Consider the following 15,794-nt stretch of genomic DNA (forward strand, 5'->3'; position numbering starts at 1 on the left):
TTTTGGGTGGCTTTTAACTTTTTTTGGGCCAAAAAAGGGAAAAAATTTTTTTTTGAAAACTTCAGGTTCTTATGTCCATTCCTCCTTCCTAGTTTTCCGCAGGATAGGGTGTCTCTTTGTCGCTCTAATCATATATGTATGCCTAAGGTTGTCAGCGCTGTGTTTTTGAATCAGACTGTCCATCTTGCCTGTTTTCTTTCTTTCTCTACAAAATATAAGTGAGAGAATTGTTCATTGTTTAGGTTTGCCTAGACAGCTCAGGTATTACCTAGGTAAGACAAAAGATATTAGAAAATCTGAGCAACTTTTTAACTCCTTTCAGGGCAATACATTTCTTTGGGCATTCTCCAAGCAAACCATTTTCTTGGGTTTCTAAAGCCTTTTATTTCTGTTGCTATTTTCATGAAAAGCTGCCTCCCGTGTCTGTTCAAGCTCATTCTGCAGGGGCAGTTGCCTGTCGTGGAGCTTTTTTAAGGGTCTCAAAGCTAGAGACGTTTTGGAGGCTGCTACATGGACTTCTGTGTATACTTTTACTAAGTGCTACAAGTTTGGATGCGAGTTCAAGAACCAGCTCAAATTTGCTAGTTCCATCCTTCATATGTTTTGGAGATTTCTTCAGGTTTTGTACTCTCCTTATTGTAAAGTAAACTACAACAGTGATTAAAGAAGGACATATAACAGTTGTGTAAGAACTTTACCATAATGGTAAATGCCCTTTTTAATCAGTGTTTTAGTATTCCATCCCTCCCTCCTTTCCCTTGTTGGAGTTTCTTTTTTTCTTCTGGCTATACATGTACCATGTTCCTTGTATTCCTCATGTGCTACTCCTTTTCTTCTGGGGCATTTCAGTTTGGTGGGTTTTACACTTGTGTGCCACTTGTACATCTTAATTTTGGATGTAGGACATCCATCTGATATATGATGCAGAAGGGCACTGGCTTTGGTATGCTGGTTGGTACTGTAGCTATTCTTGACAGGATATCCCTATAGCAAGGAATACTGCAACAGTGATAAGTAGCACATTTACTTTTATGGTAAGTTATTATACAACTATACTTTACATAAATTTGCTTCACCTGCCTCTCCTCCCCCTTTCCAGCCTAGCAAATTGTGGTCACCACTATCCTGCATTTTTTCCCTCCGCTCTGCTTGATTTGTTCTCGTCCTTAATTCTAAGGACTGCATATCCTTGAATTCCCTGTTAGGCATGCTTGTTTGACCTTCCTGTGTCAGTGTATCATGGACTGTCTGTGTGCTATAGAATCTTGGCTGCATGCTGGGCTTCTCTTACTCCATTCCACCTATTAGAGTTTATCACATTGTACTCCTTTCTTTTTGAATGCTTTTTATATTTTCTCTTCAGTGTCTGTTTTCCAGTGCTTAGGAAGCTTATCTCTTGCCCACTCCCAAAAAGAAAAAGAAAGAAAACTGATTTTCAGGTGTCTATATAGTTTATTTTCAAAGGAAGAAAGAGAACTCTTATATAATCCTGCCAAGTTTGTGTGCACCACTGCCAAAGGAGTTCTTCATTGCTTATCAAGGATACAACAAAATGTAGGCTGCCAACACTGTCCCTTGGCCAAGCAACAAAAGATGTTGCAAAAAATACAGTTTTATGCTTATCAGTGTGTGGTTAGTTACCTTCACTTATCTGATGTGTTTTCATGTGCTGATGTTGAAGAGGACGTCTCCTCACTTTCACAAGCAGCTTTCCCTCCAAGCATCCTTTCCCTTCACAAAGCATGAGTGGTGGCTCCCCTGGTGTCCACTAGGAAATCATATTGACTTTGTGTTCCCTTAACTGTACGCAAGCCTTTCCATTTCCCTGGGAGAGACCAGTGGAACTTGGCCCTTAGCTCTTCTCCCTATCTCTTTCAGTACTTGGCGTGGCTGACTGAACTCTTGCTTGCATCGGTAGCAGTCAGTGCTCCATCACTCTGCATCACAGTCATGCTAATATGTAACATGTAGTTTGACATGTATTAAGATGGTTTTAATTGCAAGTGTAAGGCACCACATGTGCCATTAATTATCCGTGCTGTCTTCTCTGAGCTACAGCATCTTTTGTACTTTGTTGGACACCGTTTTTTCCTTACCCCATGATGTTAGCTGATTCAAGCTACTTAGATTGTCTTTTGTTTTTCAGTATTTTAAAATTGTTTTAAAAGTGTTTGAAGGGCAGCAAATGTTAAAACATGTTTCAAACATTACATCCTTACCAAGATGAATTCTTTGTTTACTTGTACAGTAGATTTTTTACACAGGACTAGCACAGAAAGTTTTGGCAGAAGCTGATTTAGAAAAAAAATTGCAACTGTTGCACACTTTAATCCCTGTTTGTTGTATATTAATCTTTTGACATAAACATCTTTTGTTGGTCTATGTTAACTGGAAAACTGATCATACCCCTTGCTGATTTATAACTCCTTATAAACATTTCCAGTTGAATGATGCACTCTTATCAGAAATACATTAAATTATTCTTGAAAGCTATTTTGTTCTTGCTTTTTTACGTTTGATATGAATTTTAAATGCTTTTTCGTTTGATAGGTCTAGTGTCAGTAATGGCAGACATCAGACCAAAAAATGATTTGGGACATCCGTTCTGTGATAACTTAAGAAACGGAGACTGGATGATTGATTATATTAGCGGGCGCTTAATTTCACGAGGTGGAACTCTTGCAGAGGTAAAAAAAAAAAAAAAAAAAGATGATATAAAGTTGCATTTTTCTGTCTCCCATTTCTTACTGTGTGACCAGGCTTATGTGTTGAAAATGGTTTTCTTTTATTGCATAGTAAATGTCGTATTGTTTGCATGGCTAATCTGATAATACTACTTTGGTATTGTAGTCTAAATGGCTAAATCATTTAAACATCGAGTAATTACTTTTTTAAATTGCCTTTTGAATGGTAAATAAATCAATAGTCCATGACTGTGCGTGGATATATCAGGATTTACCCATGGCTGGTGTGGTTTGATTACAAGGGTGAAGCACAAGTAATTAAATTAAGCCAACCATGGGGAAATCTTGATATGCCCATAAACAGGAATGGATTATTGCTTTTACAGGATAACATTATGTAAAAAAGAAATTGCTTACCTTGCTTAAATACGATTGAATAAGAGGCCTTATGTCTTTTTCCACATGATCTTTGCTATTCTGATGTACTGCCCATGTGTATGGGACTTAACTTCACATGCTTGCTCAGTACATCTACGTAGGAGAAGCAATGGAGAAAACAGATTCTCTATTGCTGTTTATTCTTTTAACTGTTAAATAGACATTTACAGGGACAGAACAAAAATATGAGGAAAATCATGTATGTTTCTATTTTAGTTTTGCAGAACATACCTTATTTGTGTCCTATTTTGGTGTGTCCTCCAGTACATGCCAATAGAAAAGTCTGGCCACTCAGTGGTACTTCATCTGCTGAACTTTTTTTTTTTTTTTATTGGTATATGCTCAATTTGCAATGGGCTTACTGTTTCGGTTGTCAGAGTGCTCATTTTTGAATATATAATAATGGCTCATTAGTAATAAAGATTGCATTGATAATATATGTGGTCATATGACAATTTTGTTAATTTCTTGATAAGCCAAAACTTTACTCTTGATGTCAGGATTGATACTTGAAGTACAGCATTTTAAAATTCAAATGTTTTAGCTCCTATGCAGCAGATCATTGGCTGCCAATACAAAGTAACTTGCTAATCCTTTAACTTTTCTGTTTTTAACCCATTCTGTATTACTGAGGTCATAAAGGCAAGGTTCTTTTCCCTTTCCAGGTCTCAGCAGTTAGTTTGTAGTATGGCAGTACATTTCAAGTACGTGATTGGATGACTACATTCCCTGGCAGTGCATTTTTTTAGAGGTATACAAATGGAAGCAAATTAATGTGATGTGATTTAGAGTTTGTGTCAGTCATACGGCTGAACTTTTGACTTCACTTTTGTTAGGTTTGGCACAGCTGTGATTGGTACATTACATCACTCAATCAACACAGTAAGGCTTTACAAAGTAAACACATGATGTAGAACATTTATAGGATTGTTAATCTAGCTTGTTATCCATTTTCATAGTGAATTCTGTTCTCGGTGACGGATAGTCACATCCATCTAAATAGTAACTTCTCCTGTGCTGTCCTGCTGTATGATATTGCATCTTTGCTCCATGAAAAAACAAAATTGTGGAATTGATTATCGAAGGTGGTTTCGGCAAGCTTTTTTCATTCTGTTCACCAAAATTACCTTTGACTCCACATGAGTCTGAATTATTATACCCCAGGAAAGTCATAAAGAGAATCATAGATTAATACAATGAAGTATTGATCAAGTAATGTAGATAGTTGCATCAAACGCAAGCATACAGGGTACTAAAATTCAAACTAAAGCTGTGTAGTTGCACTATGTGTCTAGTAACTATCAAAAGTGTAATTTAATCAAACGTCGACCCAAGTGAAGGAGTTCTGATATATGTTGTACAAAGTATATCTGTACTTGTGTCACAGTAATTACTGAATAGGCTAATTCAAAAAAGTTGGCCTAAACCAAGAAGAGACTATAGGTCATAACTGTCTATATTAGCTAGTAAATCAGTAAGTAAGGAAGTACTAAACAATAGTGTGTCTTTCCTATTAAATAGTACCATAGAACTGCAAGGGAACCATGAAGGGAAATCGAGCTGTAAAGGTTATCTACTGTTTGCTCTAAAGAAACTAGTGAGACTGACAGCAAGAGATAAGTGAGGGACAAGCTGTAATCATGTAAAAGAAGGGGAAAGGAGATGTAAAAGCAAATTTACACCTAGGCTCATAGTCTCAGCATATTAGCACAAGAATCGCGGACAAAGCCAATAATAGTGGGAGGACAAAGGCCCAAAAATGTTGACAGGTTTTAAAAATTGCCTTCATAATATAATAAAGTTACTTGAATAGCAGTTATTGCATTAGCATACATTTTTTGAAGGATATGATGTCTGAAACTCAAATGTGTGTCGATATGTAGTGATTGCAATCCTCAGTGATTTTCCACAAAACCACAAATTTTATGAGGAACAAACCAGAAGGAAAAGGCAAAAAATCTGTACAATCTGTGAATTTCTGAAAAGTTGAGAGACATGTCTAGGCTGTAAAACTGGGGGACTAGAGTGTGGAATAAGAAGACTGCAAAGTAAAATTTAGGCTGTGAGAAGTTAAAGAAAAAAAAGGCAGTTGTAAATCTTTCCTAAGTTGTATTACTAAGCCTGTAGCAAGTAAAAGAGAGAAATTAGGGTGTGAAAATAAATTTGCTTTAGACTGAGCAGTATAATGGCAATCTCAAGTGGAAGAGAAAGAAACAAAAATGCCAAATTTTAAAGGTTAATCTGCATTCTTAGCAAGTTAGAGGCAGATGCAGAGGAATGTTGTGGGAGTAAGAACTTTTTTGCTAGTGGTAGCTCAGGATTCAGATTCACCTTTGGATCACACACCAGCCAGACATCTGTGTTATTTATTTTCTTAATAGGAACAGGCTGGATGTAGCCAAAATGTTGCAGGCACAATTAAAAGTGTTAATATGCTGCTTCTGGTTCACAGTGCAGGAGTTTGGGCCCACTATTCTATAGATTGGAGGAAAGGCCCTAACACTGTTCTTTGCAGTACTCCAGAAAGGATAGTCCCAGGATAAGAGGCAGTAGCTTGAATTCTTGTAGCTGTGAACTTGTATGTAAAGCAGTCTGTGAACCAATAAGTGACCTTTACCAAACCCAGTAGATTTGAGTTTAAATAAAGAGGTATGGTTACTTATATTGAATGCCCTCTTAAAATCAGTAGGATACTGAATATGCAGTGGGAGAGTGGCCTAATAGTTAAGGTGTTTACCTTATAAACACAAGGTGCAGGGTTTGAGTCTCACAAGGGATAATTGGCTAGGCTTAGAATGGCTCGCAGGGGCAGTTAGCTTAGTACTAATCTATTAACCTAAGTAACATTAGGAGTTGTAAAAAGAACAGGGTTAGTACTGTTATCCGACTGAAAGCAGTGTTTAGCATTGGAGAGAAAAAATATTTATTAAATTCTAAAGTGTATTGGTAGACAATGTCTCTTTCAATAGCTTGGCTAGAGATGAGGAAAACAGAAACTGAACCTAAAGTCAGAAAGAGTGTTAGTGAAAGAGATCTTTAAGAAGGAGGAAGATGGTAACATGCTGTCTTGCTCCAGGGATTATTCCAGAGGGTGAAAGACTGAAGGGAAAGGAGAGCAGTTCAACAGTGAAGGTAGAGTTCATTTTAATACTGGTGCGATGCAGTTACGTAGAATATTAAAACAGAAGGGGCTTCTTAGTTTCATCAACACTTGTATTTTGAAAGAGGAAGTATGGAGGCAAAAATCAGGCATTACTGGAATGAGATTATTGCTTGCTGAGGAGGAAGAGGTGAAAAGATCTGCGAAGGTGATGTAAAAGGACTTGAAGTTAAGTGATTGAAGAAAGTAAGAAACTACAATATTGGTAAGAAAAGAGGAACTACATAAACTCAAATTTAGGATAATGTAAGGAAGTAGATTTAAGATCTGTTTACTCATCAGTTAAGTATCTCAATTTGGATGAAAAATAAATTTTTGTTGATCAACAGTTTTATTTGAAAGTAATGTGATTTGGCACTTTGGCTGCTACCATAGGTTTGTTTTTTAACACTTGTAACTCTGAAGTAGAGGGGTATGCATGTTTCCACTTAGACCAAACTCTGTTGATGTTGACGAAGAGTTTGGAGTAGAGGTGAGCCAGGTTACCTTGTATTGTGAACTCTGCAGTTAAGGGGGAAGTCAGTGTTCTTGAAAAATAAAAGCAACAAGTACACGAAACAACTGGCATGGATCAGAAGTTGTGTGGACAGTCAGCAGAGCTCCTCTTTGAATACACACAAGCATCAGGTTGGTGTTACAGCATAGAAGGAGAAGACACTTGTGCTGCTTTTTTTTTCTCCCTCTATGTAGTTAGCTATTTATTTATTTATTTGCTTGTATGCCATAAAGAAGTATATAGTTATCAGGTGATGTGTCAGACCCCTTACAGTTGACACCCAGAGGATGGTAGGCCCAGTTTGGGTGCTCTGTTTTATTCATATATTCCTAAGCTTGTACTAGTTGTCTTTGTGACTAATTTAACAATTGTGAACTGTAAGATTAGATTTGTGAGAATTCTTTCCAGATTTGACAAAGATTATGATATCCCTCCAAAACATTCAGTCATGTGTGCAGGTGGAAGGCAAATTTTGCCTGAGGACTTTTATTCACTGTGCCATTCTTGCCTTGAGGAAGAGCACCAGGTCTCTTCCCATGGGCACTTTGCATCTTTCAGAAAGAAGACTTTGGCTGTTAGAATCTTGGATTCTGTTTACACCAAAAAAGTGTGGGGCTTTTGTACTGGCAAAGTATCCTCCTGGCAATCCCTTTGCTTCCAGCTTACAAAAAAATAATCTTTTGTGGCTTATTTATTTAAAGAGTCAGCAAGCAGTTTGTGTAAGGGAGCAGGAACCATGTCAGCCTCATTCTTTTCAAAAACATCATCAGTCTGAAGCCAACTCACTTCCTTTCTTGCCCACTTTTAAGCCAGGGAGAGAGGATTTTTATCTTGTCTTCTGCTGCTTTGCAAGAATAAGATGAGGTGTCTATGACCATCTGGACCAAATACCACTTACCAGACAGCCAAAAAGATCATCCATCCCTCAGAAGCCATGCTGGCTTCTTTTGAACTGTCATTGGAAATTCCAGTGATTGTTATAGACAACAGCCCAGAAGATCTTTTTGAAAAGTTCTCCGTATCTAGGCTTGCTGATACTGCACCTCCCATCAGAAGAAAAGGCATGATGTCTGAGGGCCCAGTCATTTGTGCCTTTACGGGTACTATCTTTGTAGTTTGATTTTGAGTAATTGCCAAAAAGTTTTTTTTTTTTTTTTGCCTGATGGAGCATTTTAGGTTTGGCTCTGAAGACGTCTTGGAGTTAGAAGTGATTTGTTTGGTTGTGAGGAACCCAACTCCTTTGTGGTATTATCCTTTCTTTTCACTTGTGAAGATGCATTTCAGTTTGTGTCCTTGAATTCGGATTCTCAGCTTCCTACTAAAAAAAGTGTGTGGGGGGCGGGGGCAGACTGATATTACAGAGTTCAGAGTAACCTTAAGCAAGACTATAGGATCCTCTTGATTTACCACATGGTAGCCTCTCTGAAGGTGGCCAGGTGATCAAGCTGGCTTCATGCCTAAATAAGCTCCCTAATGACATGAAGAGCAGGCTTCTGGACTGTTGCTGAAAGGTGCTATATTATCAAGAGGCAGTACATAACTCAGCCACTTTTGTGTTTTTGGTGCAATAAACTCTCAAATATATATTAAACATCAAGGTGAAATCCTCAAGCAAGTAGAGGACATGGTAGCTGGCATCCCAGTTGGGACATTAAGTTGGCCGAAATGCTTTTTAGAGTAGTCAAACATGTTTTTAAATATAGTTATGTACAGCAGATGCCTACATCATTGGCATTTGCCTGAAGTAGAGCTCTGAGCTTCAAATCTTTTAATATATAGCAGAGGTTTTATCAAAGGCTGTTTCCTACAATTCAGTTAATGTGCTCCTTTCTGCCCTTGCTTTGTGTCTGGCCATGGAATCACCTTTTTCCTTCCATTTCCTAGTAAAGCAATTTTAAGAGAGTACAACATTTGAAACCATGTAGGAAATCACTACCCCTCCCATTGACTTGAATTTTGCACTGGCCCCCAACTAAAGTTCCTGTTCTGAAAAACAACTTTTGATGATAGTCTGTTTAGCAAGAAATGTATCATTGCTGAAGGCTGTCTTGTGAGGAGAACTTTGTACAGTGTTCAATAGATAAAAGGATCAGTTTTAGGACCATTTCTTCCTTCATGTAAAAGCTGATTCCTGAGGCAACACCGGACATGCCGTCCAGTTGCACACCTATTTCTATAACTCTGAATATTGATAAAGCGGTACTGCATCAATTGGATGTCCATTGATGATTCTGGTATTGTAGTGTTTAACCAGGTAGGGGGGCTGGTCCCAAGGACTCTTTACCCACAACCTGGACCAGTCAAGCAAATACAAAGCATACTTTTGGTACTCATGTGCAGAAGTAATTATATTGGTAGTACTTGTAGAGTTGCAATAAATGCTGTTAAGCTGTACACTATAAGCAAACAATTAAGAATTAGAGATCTGAAGTGGTTAACTTCATTTGGTCTGCAACCTATGGGTATCCGAGCTGGCAGCTTTACCTAGCTAAAGATCTGAGCTCCTAGCTCCTCCCCAAACCCATAATCCCCTGCTACACATCCCCCATCCTCAGATTTAGTTTGCCGCGGCTTATAGCAGCTTCTAGAGATGACCTCTTGGCATGGGTGAGAGATTTCTAGTTTTATAAAAACTTTTAAAATCGTTTTTTCTCAGGAATTTCTGTGTTGTGTGTATGGTTTAGCCCCCTTTACCAACTAGTATACTTAGTTTAATATTTTTGTGGTAATTTTTCTTAAAATTTATTTTCAACCCTCCCCCTTGTGTGTGTGTGTGTGTGTGTGTGTGTGTGTGTGTGTGTGTGTAGTGTGATGGCTGAAGGGCCTAAAGCCATTTTTTCTAAATGCACTGAGTGTGGTCATAAGCTGTCCCCAGCCGATGGCCACACTCAGTGCGTTATTTGCCTGGGTGTGGCCCATTTATCCACCAGCTGCCAGGTCTGTGCAGCTTTCAACCCCCGGGCTATCGGAGATAGGAGGAACAAGCTAATCCTGGTGGGATTGTTGCCCCCGGAATCTTCTTCCTCTTCTCCCTCTAAGGCACCGGTCGCGGCTGCGGCTTCCGTGCCTTCTGATCCCCCCCCCCCCCCCCGGTTGGGGACTCAAACTCCCTCTGTATCTCAGGATGAGGGGGACTCTTCTTCCTCTTCTAAGGAGAAGAGGAGAGATAAGGACCAGCATAGGCATAAAAGGTGGGCTGAGTCTCATCCCTCGGCCCCGCCAGCTAAGGTAGCTAGTCCCGCTAAGAGGGCCTCTGGTTCTCCTCATTCTTGGCTCCGTTCTCCTTGCTTCTCCCCGGAGCCAGAAGAGGAGTACCAGTCTCCCTCAAGGTCCTCGATGCGGCCCCCCAGGCCCGCCTCGGCAACCTCCTCCAGATCCACCAGAAGCTTGACCGACGCTGATTTGGACCGGATGATGCTTCGTTTCTTGCAGGCTCAAATGCAGATGGGGGTGCTCCAAGCCCCCCCCCCCCTCCAGGGGGGAGCTCGGCCCCTTTCTTTACCCCGATCACTCCTTCTCCGACCCGGTATTGGGTTTCGGAGTCTTCGGATCCGTGCCGTTTCGGACCCGGGGATCTGTCGGCGCCGACAGTCTTGGTTACTTCGATGCCGACTATGCCCTCGAGCATGTCGGATCCTAGCTCTCGGGGCCGAGAGCTGAGCATCAGATCCGTGGGGGGAATGGTGTCTTCGGCGCCATTTAGGTTGGAGCACACTTCCCTCTCGGGTCCGACTGCTTCGGCTCCAACGCCGATCCCTACATCGTTGCCGAGCGGGTCTGCTCTCGGAGCTAGGGGAGAGCGGTTCGCCCTCGGAGTTTGATGTAGTGGAGAGGGTGCTGTCAAGGACTTCCAGATCCCCGGTCCGGGCTGCGGATCCATCCGTCATTCCTGCGCATTTGGGCCTGTCCTCCGTCATCCGGCCACAGGGACAGCCTGCATCGGCGCTCCAGTTGGTTCCCCTAGAGGAACAAGACCCCATGGGTGAGCCCTCCTCGGATAGCCCCACCGAGGAGGTTCCTCATAAACGGAAGTGCAAAAGGAGACACCTGGACTCCCCTGAGTCCCTCACAGAGGACACAGATTTGGAGGAAGGGGAAGGTTCCCCAAGGTAACCCCCTGAAGATGTCTCCTTTGGAGACATCATGGAAATGTTGCGAATCGGAGGAGGATGATCTGCCCAAAAACCTTCCTTGGATGAGTCTGTTTCTGGATGCGTTCAATGCAAGCCCATCTACTTCTTGGGTGTGTCCCCCGGCTGACCCCCTGGTGGACTTAATTACCACCAGGGCTTGGAAGGAGCCGGACACTGTGGAGCCAATTCCCAGAAGGCCAGACAAGATACTTAGTCCCCCTTCTGATAGGCTGGCTTGGTCTAAAGGTTCTCCAGTGGATGCCATGGTGGTGGCGGCTGCCACCAAGAAGGAACTAGCGCAGGAGAGTTCCTTGGTCCACCCTCCAAATAAGGAATCTCGGATGTTGGACCGCATAGGAAAGCGGATGTTTGCTTCAACTACCTTCTCTGTGAGGACGCTGAACTATATGGCACACGTTACCAGACTCCAGCGAGACTTGATTAAGGAATACGCTGGAGCCCCCCGGAGTCCATGGCGGCCGAGGACAAATGCACCTTCTCGACTCGCATGGCCACTCTGAAATCTATTACTAATACATCTATGCGGCTACTCTGCCATGCCACGGAGGGAGCAGCTAGAGCCAGCGGAGCAGGCATCGCTCTGCGGCGCCATGCCTGGCTCCGCCTTTGCGATTTTGCGGAACCCTTCAAGGCGTCCTTCGCTAATGCGCCCTTTGATGGTTCTACGCTCTTTGGCAAGACCGTCCGCGACACGCTGGTCCAAAGCGAGAAAGACGGGAAGACGCTGTCTGCCGTCGGGATCCGCTTTTGTAATCCCCAGCGGTCCTTCTCGAGGAACCAGAGGGGACAAAAGAAGATGTGGTTCCGGAAATCACAGCAGTCCCGTCCCGCTTCGGACCCCTTGTCCTTCAGAGGCAGAGGAGGACATGGTGGACGCCGGCCCAGAGGCAGAGGGTGGCCGAGGAATCTCGGGTCCCAAGAACCTTTCTCGGAGAGGCCCACGCAACAGCCCTGAGGACTTAACCGGCTGTCCCTCCCTGGAGGCAGTCGGGGGGCGTCTCTCGGAGGACCTCCAAACTTGGGAGTCTATTACTATGGACCGGTGGGTGCTCCGAATTATATCCAGAGGTTATTCCATTACATTTCTGAGTCTTCCCCCTCCTATGAAACGCCTCCCCAATGTCCCACCCCATCAAAGGGAGGCGGCAGCTTCGGAAATTTCGAAGCTATTAGAAAAAAGAGCCATCCAGCACATCCCCCCCAGGCCAGTCTGGATTGGGAAATTACTCCAGGTTCTTTTTAGTGCCAAAAAAGATGGGGGAACTGAGGCCTATACTAGACCTCTCATCTCTAAACCTGTTCATTCCCATGGGGTTGGGAGGGTAGCCTAATGGTTAAGGTGTTTGCCTTACACACACGAGGTGCAGGGTTTGAGTCTCACAAGGGATAAGTGGCTAGGCTTAAAATGGCTCGCAAGGGCAGTTAGCCTAGTACTAATCTATGAACCTATGAACTTATAAGAGAAATTCCGGATGGTCACTCTGCGATCTATTCTCCCCTTCCTACAGGAGAATGACTGGATGTGCTCCATAGACCTCATGGATGCGTACTACCACATTCTAATGGACAGACGATCCAAGAGGTTCCTCTGCTTTCGGATGGGAGCCAGTCACTTTCAGTTCAAGGCTCTTCTGTTCGGCCTCACCTCAGCCCCCAAGGTGTTCACCAAGGTCATGGCGGTGGTCGCAGCCCACCTGAGACTTTAGGGCATTCGGGTCTTTCCGTACCTGGACGACCGGCTCCTCACCGCCTCCACCAGGCATCAGCTCTGCTGGCCAGGGATTATACCCTGGCTCTTACTCAGCGTCTAGGTATTACTGTGAACCTTCAAAAATCATTCCTTCATCCTGTGCAGGTTCTGGAATTTATAGGGGCCAAGATAGATACACGCCACTCCAAGGCCTTTCTAACAACAGACAGGTTGCGCAGTTTGTGTCTTCATGTTTTGGCAATTCTCCAGTCCCCAGCCCCACCTGCAGAATTAGTCCTGAGAGCTTTGGGCTCCATGGCGGCAGCCATCGGTCTGTCGCCCTTTGCGCGGCTGCGCATGAGAATCCTTCAATGGACTCTTCAGGTCCAGTGGTCACTGTTGTTGCACCCCTTGAGCACCCCGATTCCCTTGAGCAGGGTTTGCAAGGACTCCCTTCTCTGGTGGCTGCACTCTCAAGAGCTACGAGAGGGGAGACTGTTCGTCGTGCCTCAGCCCCAAGCCACGTTGACCACGGACGCTTCTCGCCTCGGGTGGGGGGGGCATGCTATGGGCAGAACCGTCCAAGGCACGTGGACTCCCTCAGAGACCATTCTGCATATCAATGTCCTGGAGATGAGGGTGGTGCTTTTGGCGTTGCAAGCCCTACAAGACCTTCTTCCTCCGGGAACTATTGCAATTCAATCAGACAAACATGGCTGTAGTCTGGTACATCAACAAACAGGGAGGAACCAGATCTTATCCCCTTTGCCGAGAGGCCATGAGAGTTTGGGAATGGGCGATCTCCACCAACCGCTTTCTGGTAGCAACGCACATTCCGGGCCGGACCAACATCCTAGCGGACAAGCTAAGTCACCTGATCCTCACACCGTACAAGTGGTCTCTAAACCCGTTGGTAACAAAACAGATCTTCCTCAAATGGGGTCTACCTTGCTACGATCTTTTTGCTTCTCCGTCAAACACAAAGTGCAGCGAATATTTCGCTCTAATTCCCCCAGTAGGGGAGAGCCCCAGAGATACTCTGGTTCATGCTTGGCCCCCCGGTCTCCTTTATGCTTATCCCCCGCTTCCGCTCATGATGAAGTTCCTGCAGAAAGCCCATCGGTTGGGGAGCAAAATAATCCTCATAGCCCTATTCTGGCCTCGCCAGATCTGGTTCCCTTACCTGCAGTCTCACAGTGTAGTTCCTCCTTGGATCTTAGAGCCCATCCCGGATCTAATTTCTCATCCTGCGGGATTACAACCCCCAAACCTGGGCGACCTCAAGCTCACGGCTTGGTTGATCCAGTTCCGCTGATAGCAAGGACTCCCGGTATCTCGTCACCAGTGAAAGCCATTCTGGTAGCAGCACACAAACCTTCTACTAGAAGAATCTACGGTAGTAAATGGAAACTTTTTCCATTTGGGCCAAAGACAGGGGCTTGGACCCCTTTACTGTCCCTATTCCGACGATTCTTGAATTTCTGTCCCATATCTTTCATCAGGGAGCCAGTGCATCTACGGTTAAAGTACACTTGGCAGCCATATCTCATTTTCATGTGGAGGATGAGGTACGATCACTGGCTTCCACCAGAATTTGAAAAACCTTTTTAAAAGGCGCTTTTCTGTTAAACCCGCCAGTTAAGTCTGCGGTCCCACCATGGGACTTAACACTAGTCCTACAGGCTTTGACGGGCCCTCCTTTCGAACCGGCCGCATCAGCTCAGTTGAAATTTTTATCTTGGAAAACAGCCTTCCTGGTTGCAATAACTTCGGCCAGGAAGAGTGTCTGAGCTTCAAGCCCTCTGTATGAAACCCCCTTATCTAATATTTCATAAGGACAGAGTTTCTCTCAGGACTAATCCTTCCTTCCTCCCTAAAGTAGCCTCTGAGTCGAATATTAATCAGTCTGTTAATTTGCCAGTGTTTTTTTCCCAATTTCCAGAACAAAGGGGAATACACAATACACAAATTGGATGTGCATAGACAACTGCGTTTTTATTTGCACAGGACAGCAACTAACCGTAAATCTGATCAATTGTTTGTGTCCTTTGCCAAGTCATCTTTGGATAAGCCTATTACCAAAGTGACATTAGCCAACTGGATTTCACAATGCATCATTCAAGCCTATCTAGCTTCAAACAAACCGGTACCTTTGGGAATCCATGCTCATTCAACCCGATCCATAGCTGCTTCTGCAGCATTCTGGTCTAGAGTCCCTATAGACGACATATGTTCAGCAGCTACTTGGTCCTCATCTCATACATTCATTTCCCATTATAAATTGGATATGATTTCCAGGAGTAGGGCTTCCTTTGGCTCCGCAGTGCTCCGGAATATTCTTCCTTGAGGGCCGCCCAAGGTTTTTAGGTAGTTGGGGACTCTGTCCCACAGGTTGCAGACCAAATGAAGTTAACCACTTCAGATAAAGAAGTTATGTACTCACCATAACGTTCCATCTGAGTAGGTAACTTAATTTGTCTGCAACCGACCCCCCCTCCATTCTCCCTAACCAGATGTTCTTCGTCTTCCCTTGCTGCAGTCCTGACAATTGGGTATAGTCCGCGTCCCAGTCGGCCCGAATACCAGAGTATAAGGCTGACGTCGGTCATGGCGCCTTAGACTGACGTCAGTACGTCAGGGTACTAATGCGCATGACCGACGTCATTTCCTCAGTCTTTTTTGCCGCATGGTCCGATGCAGAAGCAATTTTGCGAGTGCAGGTTGGCGTTCTGAGCTTCTCCGAAAGCGGAGTTTCAGAGCGAATAAAGCGTTGGCTAAGTAACCCGTAGAACATTTTGGTTTTTCTTGCCTCAGTATTTAACCGGATGTCAGAAAAAGTGAATAACTGTATTTCTTGTGGGAAGCAGATACCGCATAGGGATTATCATACATTGTGTATACCTTGTTTAGGGCCTGAGCACGACGTTGTTGGTTGCCGCTCTTGTGCTAGATTTAACAAGCGCACTATTAAGAGGAGGCTTGATTGTGCTAGGTTAGTGTTTGGGAAGCGTTGCAATTATACTATGCCGTCGGATGCTCCGACGCCTTCATCTAAGAAGCGCAAGGACAAAACAGTGAAGTCTAGGGTGAGGAACCGCAGTCCCGGACGCCGGTCCTTTAGAAGGCTCAGGGGAGCCACAGGTTTTGCCAGGAGTCTCTATGGAGTCTCCGG

The 15,794-nt window shown here is 43.8% G+C and overlaps 1 protein-coding gene across 4 annotated transcripts in view; it reads left to right on the top strand.

Moving 5' to 3' along the window:
• The window catches only part of AGL (amylo-alpha-1, 6-glucosidase, 4-alpha-glucanotransferase), a 1,248,201-nt gene that overhangs the window by 762,631 nt on the left and 469,776 nt on the right, over positions 1–15,794 (top strand). For all 4 annotated transcript variants that reach the window (XM_044085615.1, XM_044085617.1, XM_044085614.1 and 1 more), the window contains exon 22: positions 2,551–2,687. In XM_044085615.1, coding sequence (XP_043941550.1) covers positions 2,551–2,687 — 137 coding nt within the window. The remainder of the gene's footprint in view (positions 1–2,550; positions 2,688–15,794) is intronic.

Source organism: Protopterus annectens, chromosome 10.part0 (assembly GCF_019279795.1).
Source record: "Protopterus annectens isolate FY-2018-M chromosome 10.part0, PAN1.0, whole genome shotgun sequence".
NCBI lineage: Eukaryota > Metazoa > Chordata > Ceratodontiformes > Protopteridae > Protopterus > Protopterus annectens.